The following is a 14,818-nucleotide window of genomic DNA, read 5'->3' on the forward strand; positions in this document are numbered from 1 at the left end:
CATTCAACTTGTGTGTGCACACTGCAATAGAGATATTAAACACAGGCAGGTGGGTTAGTCAGTCAGAATTCTGATGACTTCAACCCACCCTTTGGGAAATGGCTGACGGCTAGGGAGGGAGAAGGGGATCTCATTTTAGGAACCATGCATTACTGACTGTAACCTCAGTACTTAGCATTATGTATTTAATTATGGGGAGGGACAACTTCTACACACCTTAAGTCAGGATGTACTTCCTGACAAAGAAGTGTGCACATTTGACACTGTCCCTGGTTAATATAGTCTCTGATGCCTTCCTTTTAGGAGCATGGGGCAGTAAGTCTCTCATGATGTTCATCTCTTGAACATGATCAGTACTTAATAGGTGAGAGCTGCTGAAGCAGGGAGGCAGATCTGAGCTGCTGTGATTTCAGCAGTCATGTAATACTGAAAACTAATGGAAACTGAAACTGCTCACATCATGACATACACAGGAAGGGTGCTTGGGTTTTGGCAAAGTTTATCTACACCTTTGGCTCATGCACACATTCTTAACACAAAGTTGGGAGCCCCAAATTTCAAATATTCAGAGATATCACTTCTGGGGCTACTCCTTTTCTTGATATTGCACAATCATACAATGGTATGAGAATATTCCTGACAGAAATTCACAGTGCAGTGGAGGAAGTATGGGAGCCTTTGCCAACTGCTCAGCACATTTATGATCTGATTAAGAATAGACAACTGGGACTTGGAGGGAGGAAAAGAAGAGTTCAGACCAATGTCAAGTGTTCTGAAGTTTGGACTAGGCTATTGAGGAGATCTAGGGGAGGAACACAAGCTTCTGGGCTGAGAGTTATTCAGGGGTAGAAGAACAGAAGAAGGAAGCAACCGCCAAACAAGCAGGAGCAATAGTAAGTTTTCCCGATGATTTCGTCAGCAAGGTCAGAATTCTAGGCAGAGGCTCAGGAAAAGAATCAGAGATCAGAAGCCAAGCCAGAGGTCAGAACAACAGTTGGTGAACTTCAACAGCGAGAGTGCAGCCAGGGACAAGAACAGCTTTCGGTTCTTAGCATGACTGTCAGGTGTTTTCACATTTGCCATCTCATTCCCACACATTCTCTCTTCAGCAGCATGAGTCCAAAGAGAAATAGAGCCAAAGCCATGAATTTGGAGGCAGGAACCCATAGCCATTACTAGCTCTCATTATGTGACAAAGACCTCCTTGGGCTTCCGTTAAGATGGAAGCAGTTCTTATCCCTGTCTCAGGATGTTTCTGCAAGGCTACAAAGTAAGACAGCACACAGGAGTCAAGCTATGTATTAAGTCAACAGCACTTTGTTGCTGTAATGTTATAACGATTGTAGCAGTGACAATGCTGTCTGACCTGGTCAGAGATAGATTAATTAATGTGACAGGTCTCGAAATGCAGCTGATAAATGGAATGACAGCTGGTTTCATAATCTCAACCCTGTCCGTTATAACTTAGGTTATCAATTTCCATCTCTACCAACAAGGAAAGCATCCAGGATGTGACTGGCTCTGTGATGTCCTATCACATGGTCTGGTAAGCTTTGGACCATGTTAGTGACCAGCCACTGGTGCTTTTCACCTTTGCTGAGTGGCAGACTGAGGTCATTGTTTCCCAGTCTGACCACATCTATGGTGTCTCCAAGAGAACAGAAATCTCTTAGTCAGCAGCTCATCCAGTGTGAGCTGAAACAATGTGATACGCTTGGCTGGCCTGTTCTTCCTCTCATGAAGGGGGCCTTAACAGATCTGTAGGGACAAGGCCAGACTCATTGTAGTATCATTCAAGCAACTCTGGTATCTCTGCGAATAGGGCTGTAATTCTCAAGTGAAAAGAAGATGTGGGAAACCCAGCTTTAGAGAACTGTTGTTTGATCTCGGTTTCAGGAGGCCAGCAATCTCAGACTTACGTCAATGTCAGAGAATGCTCAACTGGTAGCTTTATGACTAAGTATCAGAGCATTTCACCCAAAGACTAATGGTTTTACTCTGGGTTCCATGGCTGTGGAGCCCCTACTCCGATTAAGGTGATCTGGCAAAAAGCTCTGTTGGAATCTTTCAAAAACCTGGTTCTCTCCAGGCAGTGGTGGTGCATGATTTTAATCTCAGCACTCAGGAGGCAGCGGCAGGTGGATCTCTGTGAGTTCAAGAGAAACCTGTCTATAGAGCAAGTTCTAGGACAGGCTAAAAAACTACACAGAGAAACCCTGTCTCAAAAAACAAAACAATACAAACAAAACGCTGCTTCTCCGAAATGAAGGCAACATCTTGGTTTTGAGATTTGAGCTTGTTGATCCCACTGAACATTCACAGCCCAAGGCCATCTGAAACGGACTATAGCTTCACTAACAAACAGTCTCTAACTGTTTAAAAAGTGAGCTGTTATGCAAAGCAACAGGCATCCAGCAAGGATGATTTCCACAGCATGCCATGCTGCAAGGCTCAGGTCAGGAACTCAGATGACATGACAAACAAACACAAATAGAGCTCATAGGAAGCCACAATTGAGGCAACACAGATTCCAATTCTACAAGTGATTAATATATGTTTTTAAGAATCCAAGTACAAAGGGAGGCCTGGAGAGAGGGTTCAGTAGTTAAGAGCATTTGTTAACTCTTGCAGAAGACCTGAGTTCAATTCCCAGCACCCACATTTTGGCTCACATCCATCTATAGACCCAGTACTAGGGGATCTAACAGGCATGTGCAGAATGTACATGCATATATGTAGGCAAAAATAGTCAAATACAACAACGTAAAGGAAATACATCTTTTGAAAGACTCTAGGTGCATCTTAAAAAGAAGAAGCCACAGTCACAGATGAGGGTTAGCTCTCAGAACACACTTTGTGAGGTTTGGTGCTAGGTGAGGAGGGGTATTATGAACAACTCTTAAATGTGCTCCAACAGACAAATGAAAAACAGACCCCAAGTATTACAAGAGAAAGACTATTAAGAGTCCACAAAGACTAAAGGTTTTCTTAGATTATTAATATTGGTACACAACAGTAGCAGGAGTCCCGGGGACTGAATCCTGTTTTTTACCAGAGCCCTCATAATGACATGAAATAATTTTATTCTTGTACGGTACACTGAAGAATGTTCCTGGAAATAGCTTAAAACAGGATAGTCATAAATGGAGACAAGAGACCTAATTATTAAAACTAAGTTGTACTGATCACTGTCTATTTCAAAGGTTCTTTCTATAGGCAAATTGTCATAGTCTAACTTATTTGAAATCACATTACAGGAAACACCTGCACCCATTTTAGTACATGCCTCTGAGTCTTATAGTAGGTGAACTGGTATGCTTTTAAATAAACAAGTCAGGGGTTGTATTTACAAATAAGTACTCATGTCCAATGGCAAGATGCTTGTGCCAAAGTGATGCTCATGCTAAAAGTTCTATTTGAAATTTGTCTTCAGTGACTTTCTGAGCAAATTACTGTGTCACAGAAGTTAAAGTACCTTTATTGTGCTATCACTTTTCACTTTTTCTGAACATTTTTCCAGGCTCCATCACCTGTTTTCCTCCCCAGACTCTGACACAAACAACTTCTCCCCTTTCTGAAGGTCTAGTAAATCTTCAGAGTCAGGCAGATACAAATGAAGGGTATCCCATGGGATGTGCAAGCATGTGAGCCAGTCTCAGAAAAGAAGAATCAAAACATAACCTGGGTGATTATATTCCTGGGACAGACCTACAAGCTGCTTGCATAATTATTTTGACAGCAGGGACATTTGACTATGGAGGTGCTGCTATGGCTCAAAGTAAGTTCATTAGAAAACCACATCTTGCAGCATTGACAGCAATAAGTAAACATGACTCCATGAAAAGTGCCACTGGATGTTTTCGATAGAGACATGCCAAGGAGAGTCCTTTTTTGAGAGCTGAAGCATACAGTAGTGGCAGAGAAAGGTGAGGATTTTAAAAATGAGAGGTCATATGATACCATTGTCAGTAGAGCATAATGTCTTTGATGTTAGAGACCACGGCTACTAGTTTCTTCTAGTTAAAATGTCAAGACCTCTTTTGCTGACAAAAGCTCCAAGGGAACAGTTTTCTATCCCTGATGAGCTGCATAGTAAGGGCAATGGAATCTTTCTGTCAGAGCCTTTTCTGAAGGGAATGCCTCCTAATAACCTTCATTAACTTCTGTTTGGTTGCCCAAGAGTTGTCTCTTATCCAAAAAAAGTTTAACACAGTCTCAAAAAGAGATTGTGTTTATTTAAGCTTGTTGGAAAAACATTCCTATCATTTCAAGAATGACTAAATATTTTTCATTCACATAGTTTGCATTCCAGACTCTGTTTTCCTGCCTCTGTTGATCACATGAAAATTAGCAGGCCAGGTCTGATCTATTAGATGCAATTATTATCTTCCTGAGAAAACCACGAGGCTCCTTAGCCATAGTGCCCTTTAAGGTATGGGAGGTGGACAGTAGGGGCAGAGCCCATCCCTACATGCTGCTTCAGCCAGGAAACATTCAACGGCCTCAATCACTGGATCTGGGAGCTCAGACGCAGAGCCTGAGCATCAGCTCTCAGCATTTCTGAATGATGCTGGCACTGGACAATTTAAGAGTTTAATGACCACAGTCATTTGTATTTGCAACATTCTGATCACCCCAGTAGTGTCATTCAAATAAGGTGCAAAGTAAAAGGCCCAGACATGCAGAAATGGAGCAGCAATGGCCAACTTGCCTATGAACAGGATAGGTAAGCATTTCTTTCCAGCAAAATGACTTGTGCACATGTTGGCTCCTACCTGTTTGACTGCTATTATATGTGGGAGATCTCACAACTAGAAAGCTACTTGTGGAATATGCATAATTCATCTGTGTATAACTCTGAAAATCATAGACTCTTGACAGTCCTACTTAGTCAGATGGGGGGGTGTCTTTTACATCCATTTCATCTACATTTGAATACTATTTTAAATATATCAAGATATTTTAAATGATGAGAGAAAAGCCAAAACTAAAACAAAAAAATCATGACTGAAATGTTCTGATTTTTAGGTTCAAGACCTACACGGTCATGTGGCATCTAACACATGACCTTATTTGGACAAGCAGAAAATAGACTGTGTTATATTTTAATGTCCATTTATGGAATATATTTCCAGGACATTCAGAGTTAAAAGACGAAACAGCATGCCTAACAGTCCTGAGGCTATTACGAGTATTTTATTATTTTTGGCTACTAATAATAGCAGCATGCATGGCACCAAGGCACTACCACCCATAACTGAGTTCTGATCCCTGTAATGTAGCAGAATGTTAATAACATGTGACTGTGTGGCATTTCTGACTTCTCTGCCCTTCTAGGGGGTTCAGCCAAACTATCCCTGACTCCCCACTTAAGCGGTAGCTTAGTCATTTGAGATACTGAGCAGTAAGGAACACTACAGACAAGGCAGGGCTGGAAACATTTTTTCCTTGTTTCAAGGAATTCCCACCCAGATATGTGCCTGGTACAGAATTTTCTGGCAGGCCAGTTGAAATCTCACTTGGAGGGCAGCTTGACTCCAACTGTGTCATCAACATTCATGAGAACGAATTATAGTACTTTTAAACCACTGAAGCCTGATGCTAAAGAAGACAGTGTATTTGACAGCTCACAGACCTCCAGTGAGTTGGGGGAGCACTGGGTGAGATTCCCGATATTGAGGTGAAGTGGCTGCCTAATTCCATACAGGTAAAGACATGCCTAATGTCTGATCTTCACAGTGTCCCAGGCAGAACCAGGAGCCCTTATGTAAGAAACATTCAAGGTAGGGAAAAAATAGTTGATTTTCTGGCTCAATCACATTCTATCTTAAATCTAGAGAATTAGTGTGTGTGTGTATATGTGTGTGTGTGTGGGGGGGGAACCACACACTGAATTTCTTATCTCTGTGCTATAAGAATTTATTTAGGTCCAAGTGTACAAAATTATAAGGTCTGCCTGATGCTCAGCAGAATGCCCACTAACAGATCTACAAACAACACTGCTTTAATTTACTGTGGGAAAAGTTATAAAAATATTGAAACAGTATAATAAGATGGACCCTTATATTCCCAACTTTGACAACCTACAAATAACTTTGACTTCCTGGTCTAAAACAAACAAACAAACAAACAAACAAAAATGGATTGTGCTTTGGTTTCTGAGAAAAATAAATAATGGAAAGGAAAATGAATTCGCCCAACTCCAAGCACTGAGTTTCCCTGATCATTGGCAGCTGGAACATCACTCTGAACTCCACCTTTTACAGTGTGACCTAGGTTTTGAGTTTTTGGAAAGCGATGGACTCTGGAGTTAGCTGCAGAATCTTCAAGATCATCAGTCATCAGCTTCCCCACCAGAAGCTCTGCAGGAGCCAGGACTCAGATCACAGTGGTCACCTGGCTGGGTCAATACACTACCCAAAAGGAGATAGCAGATACGGGCTGACAGTAATGCTTCAAGTCACCCTATACTTCTAATCTCATGTACTGGGTGTTACTGCTAATTGAGCCCCACACCTGACACCTGACAGGTCATTTATCTCTTTTCTTATTTAGAAAACATATCATACACCTTAGCAGCAGGTTTCCTTCTATGCCTTATTTTAACTTCAGCTAGAAAAGTTTTTATTTTGTTTTGAAGAAGGAGGAGGAGAAGGAGGAGGAGAAAAACCAGTTTCATTCTGTCCTTAGGTACTGCATCACATTAACAACCAGCCTAGGCAGTTTATGCATGTGATAGCACTGAGAAGAAAATTACCAAATTATTAAAAATCCCTAACAGTGGCATTAAAAATATCAATCTCGTCTGTGTAAATAAATAAGTGAGCAACAATACAGCAGGGCATCTACACATTCACACAGTGTGATCTGAAAGTAGTATGTATTAAACACGACAGTTGGCATTGGTCTGATCCTGGGGAAACCTCAAAATGTTTTGAAATTCCAGTCTTTAGGAGCTGAACCAGGAGAGAAACAACTTCAGATTACTTACACACCAGTCATGGAAGGGCCTAAGGGGCTACCTCTGAGATGGAGCCAAGAGCAATGTGCTTGGGGAGCTGGTGGAGCCACAATCCCTGGAGCAAGAGGGCGACTGATGTCAAGTGGAGGTGACACTCTACACTCTGACCTCAAAATGTGTTTGAAATACAAGCATCTCAAAATTGTCCTTTCTTCACTGGTCAGGGGTCCGGGTGGCGGTACAGGCTCTGGTTAACGTGTCCCTGTCTTATTAGGCTATTTCTCAGACAAGGATAGCTAGAGTCAAGGAAGTACTGGGTTTCCTACTTCATTCTTTTTCTTTCTTTCTTTTTTTCCTCCTACTTCATTCTTACTACCCTCCCTTCCTGCCCACCTCTGCTCACTGTTTACTTATTTGAAAAGTTTTAAGCACCTACTTATATGTAGTCATAGTCATCACTTAATAATTTAAAAGAACAGAGGGAATTAATTCCTTGTCCTCCAGGGATGTGTGGTCTCTTTCTGGTGTGCAATATATGGTCTGAGAAAGTGTGGGTGCAAAGTCCACAGCCTGGGCTTTGATGACACAGTGCTGCTATGTGCCAGCTATACAGCCCCATACAAGGGACAGGGCCTCTGAGCTGTGAGGTCTTGAGGACCTAGCACTCACACTAAAGATGTTGCAGGATCAGACAAAACAATGCTCTCGCAGTTCTCAGCACACTGTAAATGAGCAAGCAATGTTAGCTGTTAAGGACTGCAAGTAAGATGACACTTATCCCATGGTCCTTTCCACGCTAAATTTTAGATTAAAATAAAAAGGACAGGTCTTGTATGTATGTATGTATGTATGTATACCTGAATTGCAAACTTCATATTTATTCCATGCATTTCTACCCTAGCTCTTAGGAATGAAATCAAAACTAATAAAATTTTAGCTAGGCATGGTGTCGTGCACCTCTGATTCCAATACTCTGGAGGCAGAGGCAGGCAGATTTTTGACTTCAAGGACATCCTGGTCTTGGACAGTCAAGGTTACACAGGGAAACCCTGTCTCAAAAAATCAAGCAACCAAACCAAATGAGACTGGTGCACATGACGAGATGTGGAGAAAAGCCAACAAAGCAAAAGAGAAGGATACAATTCATTCCAGGCCCACAGACTGAAATGGCTTAAGCTTATCTATATGGCCAAATTGGGTGTTGACAATAACTCAGTAAGACTTCATCACAAGAGTACTTAAGTGACAACTTAAAAAGCACTAAAGTACTTCTGAATCAAGTTAGCTGTCAAGTGACATCCTTGTCTTCAAGGGTTCCCAGATTCATGTTCTGGTCCTCTGGGAGTAGCCAGTCATATTATGCTGTCGCTTGGAAGGTAGGCACCTTTAATGACAATGACAGCCCCAAGGTTTTCTCTCTGGAGAGCCTAATACACTATATTTAGTGACTTGTGAATTATTTTGGAAACATTCAAAGCCACAATTCCTGTGTGGGGTTGGGTATTCTAATCTCACATTCTGAATACTTGAGACAAAAGATATAGTGAGGGTCACCACTCACTATGCAAGTGTGTGCAGGAGTTTTCTTCGGTCTGAACCTCATATGTGCCTGTAGTTCTGTTGGTCTGTAAATGATTTTGGCTGATGGCTCATTTATTACTCAGTAACACCTTGGGATTTGTTTTCTTATTTCATCCCATTCTCTTTTGCAATTCTGAAATTACTTGACATTATACTTTACAGTACTATGGAACAGCTACTGAGGAAAATGTCTTCAAACGGTCGCACAGATTTTGTTGTACTCTACACAATAAGACCCTCTCAACTTGTATGATTAAAAAAATACTTAGTAATGCTTATTATTAATCAGTAACTTTTCAGTATCAGTCTCTGATTTTTGATTCTGTATGAAAAAAAAAAGAAAACGTCAATCTGCCCTTATTACATCTTACAGCGACAATCACTGAATAACCAAAATCATCCTAGACCAAACTTGCTTTTCTGCTCAGGTGAAAAACAAAAGAAAAATGCTAGCCAAATGAGTTCTCTAAGGACTACAAAATGCAATGTTCTGAAAGATTTGAGGAAGACAGATAGAGACAAAGAAGGGGCCAGCAGGAGCTTCGAGGTAAACTGACAAGATCACCGTGTTGTCATGTCTGAGAGGGCCACTGAAATAGGAGAATGGAAGACAATTCTGATGGTATCTCTAGGGCACCCTCTCCCCAAGTTCTGCCAACTGGAGATGAACACCAACAGGCGATCACATCCCAAATGCTTATAGGAATTTCCCAAATTGCAGCAGTGTCCTACCCTGCTATGCCACTCCAGTCTCTCCCTGACAAGGGGCCAAAAGCCAGTGATGAAGATTCATAAAGCAAGAGTAAACACTGGGTGCAAGGCCAGCAGGAAAAGCAAAATAAAAATAGAGTTCAATTATGCCACACAGTGGCAACTTATATAAGTCTCTCTAAGCCTTCATTTCCTCATCTCTAAAATGGGACAATAAGCTGTCAGCACAGTGCCTATTACAGAGGACACACAAAGTTTGGTGCAAATGACAAGGTCATACCTTAGAGCATAGACATGCTTCTCTTTTCCCTGGTTTAATCGAAAACTCGGCTTAAGTGTGCTCTGTGAAGTGTCCCTTCTTTACCTTTGTCTTGCTGGGCTGTAGGAGGTTCTCCATTAAGCTTTTTGTATTAATGGATCACTCACACTGTAACTCTTTTCTTAAGCTGTCAAGAATTAGATCACAAGTCTGTGCAGATGCCACAGAACCCAAGCACGAAGTGACCCAACTAAGAGAGGCTACCCAGGCACCTATCTCTACGAGCTAAGACTAAATCAACTGCACACAACACTCTGGTGGCTTTCTTAACTTACTTTGGTTGGAAAGTATCCCCCTAACCACCACCCCATGTCAGTAACAAACTCTATAATCTTCATTTTTAATGTAGGCAGCAAAACTTGAGGTTAAAAGGCTGGTTTTTACTGAGCTATGCATTTGTGATTTTTGTTTTGTTTACTTCATCACCTACATATTGTGACTTAATATTTCAGGTGACAATAGACTATCCATAATACTTAGGATTGGGCACTGCCACCTTATCACCATCAGCAAGGTAGTCTTACCAAGTCCACTGCAGAACAATACAGGTTTCCATATGGCCACTTTGCAGCTCCACAATGCTGCCTTTAAGGGCTGGAAAGGGAGTGTGCAAGTTCCACAAAATCGATCCTTTGGAGGCTATAATGTTTTGGAGGGTGGTGGCTCTAGTCAGTATAGGGTAACAGTGAGTGGACTGGTGATGTCAACAGTATAAGAATCCTCCAACTTCCATTTCTTTATGTGGTTTTTAAGGTCTTAAGGAAGTCTAATCCTTGTGAGGCTAGCTAATACCATACACCATTCACCAAACTTAAGTCTACAATTCAGATGATAGCAAAGGATTTCTTGATACTACATGTCATAGGCTTAGGGGAAAACCGATTACCATTATTCTGCTAAATGAACACAGCAGGATATCAAACGACTCCTAATGACATAGTGCTATACCCATAGATAAGTGTATTAATCAGCCCTTATCAGAGTAGGTTCTACTTGCAGTAGACAGCAATTAACTAACATACACAACTGGTCCATAAAAAAGAAAAAAAAATCTTCCTACTAAAAAAAAAGTCCTTAATTCAATCATTTCCTGGAAGAAAGCCTGTCCGTTTCTTATTACATGCTTTACCAATTCTACAGGGATTTATCTTCAACATGGATTTTGGCCAATATTTGTTCTTTTTTACTACTGAAAATGCTTCCTAAGCATGGGTCCCCTACTGGATCTGCCAGTGTAAAAAATTCAGTCATCTCACATCTACGAAGACCAACATGTGTGAGTTAGGAAGTGAACTGGGCAGCAGCTGGCTCAGAAATGAGCCTACTGTGCCTTAGACACTCTCTCCAGAACAGGAAAAGATAGTAAATGTGGGGAACCAGGTCATAAGGCAAAGAATTAGAGGAACTGGAAGTCACTGTCATCTCAGCCTTAGCTGTAGAGGGAGCAGGGTACTCAGAATAAGGCCAGTGTGAAATGCCTTTGAGAGCTCTGGGAGTTTCTTCTGGCCATCAGCATTCTTGAGTTGTGAAGTATCACAAGTTGAACATGCTATGCCTGAGTGATGGCTCTGACTTCTGATTTTATTTTCTTGTCTTGACCTTTGGGTGGTAGATAGGCTTGCAGTGCACTAATTCAAAATGTATGCATGCTTATACTGTGTAATGTGTACAGACAAGCACATGTGCAATGCTAAAGTAAAGGCCATGCTATTCTCATTTTAAATTTGCAACACCCTTAATGTCAAATCTGGGTTGTATAATAAATATGTCTGCAACTGATAATAGTATGGAGCAGACATTATGCCCAAGGAAATAAAAATGAAAACAAGACCATACTGGCAGGGGCTTCCTCGATGGGAGACATTGTGCCAGATACTCATTAGAATCGCAAGGTTTACCTTCACACACGGGACAACACTCCCCAGGCACTTTCACGGGGTGCATGCAGCTCTGCCCACAGGCCGTGGCTACACAGTGAGGTTCTCCATTGATGCACTGGCAGAAGGTGCAGTCATCTTCCCGCCACCGGTCCCCATGGGCGCGGATCTGGCCATTGGCATAGCAGCCAGCGGGATTGTTAAAGGGATAGATGGGATCTACAGCAAAACACAGTTCAGAATGAGATTGAGCCTTCCAAATCTGACCTCTGCCTGTACCAGGAGACAGTTCCCTCCAGGTTCTGTCCCTGGGCTATTCCAACTGTGAGCTCAGGAAATTGGGAGACGAACAGGAAGCGCTCCCTGGGATTACATCTAAAGTCCTTAGTCACAATGGACTTCTATCTTCTCATCCTGACACTGTAGTTAGGAGGAATGTGACCTAGAAACAGGCATGCAGGTGCCATTGCTCCTAAGATTGTCCATACATGGGAACAGAGACAAGCTTTGGTACTGAGAAAACACAAGTCCGTTTCAGGCTCTGAGAAAGTTGTTTGAGCTGCCGAATTAAATATTTTTTACATCTCGGTTTCACTACCTGGAAAAGGGAAAGAGAACTGCACAATGAACTCAAAGTGATAACTGTTATTTCCATGACTAAGTGAACTGGCTGTGATGGTGTCCACAGACAGTGAGGACACTGGGAAGAAGCATAGTAGGTCCTCAATGCAGCTGTCTACGTGGCAAAGCTCATTTGGACATCCTATGGGTCACTGATGGCACCCTGGAGAAAGGAGGACTGAATTTATACCATTTTCCTTCCCATAATTTGGGCAGCTAAGTAATAGACAAGGTTGAAAGACAGAATTAGACAAGACTACCATAAAAAGAAATATTCTGAAATGATGGACAAGAACATAAATAATGGATACAAAAATAGCCCAAGTATCTCTGTAAGGAGAACTATTGATAAATTGCTCCGTTTTTCTTTACTAAAAATATTTAAAACCTGGTGTCAACAAGTAAGACGAGAGCCAGGTTAAGTTCAGAGGCTAGTGCTTATTCTAATGAGGTAGAGGGCATTTATACAGAAGCTCGATGGACTTGGTCTACAGACCTCAGGTTCTTAGGACTTTCCCAAGTCCTTTATAAAAAACACTACAGTGCATACATACTTCATTCTGCTTTGAGCTTGGCTCTGAACTCTGGAAAATGAGAGGTGGTCAGATGCATGTAGACAGCTCAGTGAGACTGCTAACACACAGTGAAACTGCTAACACACAGTGAGACTGCTAACACACAGGTTCCTGTATGTTTTTACATCACTCACCCTGAACAGTTTCTGATTCTACCTCAAACTAGGACTGGTTAGAGAGCAGTCAATTGGGAAAGTTCAAAGTTCAAGGTGATTTTCTTTCTTTAAAACCTCAGTTACACATAAAAAGTGAACTACTTTTCTCCTGTCTTGAAATATTTTCCAAGCAAGGAAAGGACTGCTTGGGGTTAGGAACAGAGTTGCCCTACATTAGATATTACAGGTCTTCAATACAGTATGATAAATAAAGCACAAACACCACAAGGATTTTAAGGAGAAAAGTATATAACTAAACAGGCCACTGTGCCGTGCTCTGTGAGCAGAGGGCAGGTAAACTCTGGACTACAGATTTGTGACCCAGTCAGGACAAAAGGTTCATGTGACCATTCTCAGATCACTATGTGTCAGAATATGCCATAGGCTGTTTCAGGCCTGGACCATTGTTCTTGGCTTCCGTGCAAAGTTATGTGATCAATGGTATATCTGAATTTCAGTTTCCTGATCCTTAAGTAGGGTGCAGTAGATGAGAATCAGGGCGTCATTATGACATTTCACTACTACAACAAGCAGAAATGGGGGAAGTATGCAGGAGAACATGAAATACTACTGCTTGAACAAGAGAGGAATACAGAATCAACAGGTCTCTGAAAGTCACACCTGACACATGTCTGGTCCAATCTGTAACCTAACTAATTAGCACAACTTTTCCAAGGAAAAAATGGCAGCAGGGTCATGACTCTGAGATGACTGGCTGAGAATGATGGTGACAGGTCATACCAACTGTAGCTGAGAAATCCAAGGACAGCAGATGACAAATTTTAATGCCAAGGTGCAGACAAGCTCGGTCCTAGAACTTACTACTAAAACTAGCAACCCAGTAATTACGTGAACTTGTAGAACCTGTTACCACTGGTTGTGCCTCAAATGTAGCTTTCCTCAGGGAAGTACATTCTACTAGGCACTATCAACTTTCTAAAAGACAGACAATAGTGCCATTACAGGGGGACTTCACATTCCTCTGAATTAGATCAATTTTGAACTAAAAGCTCTGAACCATTCAGCCTCCAGGGAGCTATCCCCTACCTTCACACACAGGGCAGCACTCCCCTTCAGGCACATAGTATCTTTCACAGTTCAGCTCCCCACATTGAGCAGCAAAGCAGATGGAGACACCTCCTTGGCATCTACAGAATCGACAGTTGTCCATTCGAAACATGTCTCCATCATAATACTCCACACTGTTGAATACACAGGCTGGCTTTGTTTCTGCAAAGAGTCCAAACAAACAAGGCATGTGGAAGGCGGCACATCTCGAGGGATTTCACCCAGAGACAGAGAAATACAGGCAATTAAGGGAGGCTGGGAGGGGGAGAAACAAACCTACCTGGGTTATACAATGCCAAGTGGTCAGCTCTGAACACAAACACATATAAGTAATGCCCAATGGACTGAGTAGGCTGTGTTTATGTATTTAGGCACACACCTCTCTTTCACAAAAGAAGTCGTGATCTCAAGAGTAGCAAGACGGGAGGGGAGATACACAGGAGGGGTATGAAGAAAGAATGGGAAGGGAGGAAATGATGTAATCATATTTTCATAAAAGAAACTCAACTAAACAAGGCACATTTGAGGTCACTTTTGAGTGGTGTCTTTGTATGTTTTGAAATAGCCTCTAGAAGTTTCTGTCAGCAGGAAGTTATAATTTGATGGAAATGTACTAAACTGAATTTAACTCTCACAGAGGGATTAGTAAAAACAAAACACACAGTTCCCTCATTCATGCAGAGGAACTGAGATGCTTCTTGGCAAGATCTATACTGACTTCCCGCACCCCAGCACAGGTAACCCTCTAAGACCATGTGCTCACGTGGATGTGCAACTGACAATATTTTACTCAGCTGAATAAGTCTCTATCTTTGAACAAGGATCCGTTTTCACACTGCCTTTTGTCCTGCTCCCAAAGTCCTAGTTAGGCCTGTCCTCTCCTCAGCTCTTTGTCTCCCTCCTTGGGAGTAATCTATAATTACTAGTGCCTGGCCATCAGCATCCATTAC

The 14,818-nt window shown here is 41.8% G+C and overlaps 1 protein-coding gene across 1 annotated transcript in view; it reads right to left on the minus strand.

Moving 5' to 3' along the window:
* The window catches only part of Crim1 (cysteine rich transmembrane BMP regulator 1), a 174,228-nt gene that overhangs the window by 48,331 nt on the left and 111,079 nt on the right, over positions 1-14,818 (minus strand). Inside the window, 2 exon segments of the mRNA XM_051177901.1 lie at positions 11,471-11,668; positions 13,848-14,030. Of these exon segments, the coding sequence (XP_051033858.1) occupies positions 11,471-11,668; positions 13,848-14,030 (381 nt within the window).

The sequence above is a fragment of the Phodopus roborovskii genome, unplaced genomic scaffold, assembly GCF_943737965.1.
Source record: "Phodopus roborovskii unplaced genomic scaffold, PHOROB, whole genome shotgun sequence".
Lineage (NCBI taxonomy): Eukaryota > Metazoa > Chordata > Mammalia > Rodentia > Cricetidae > Phodopus > Phodopus roborovskii.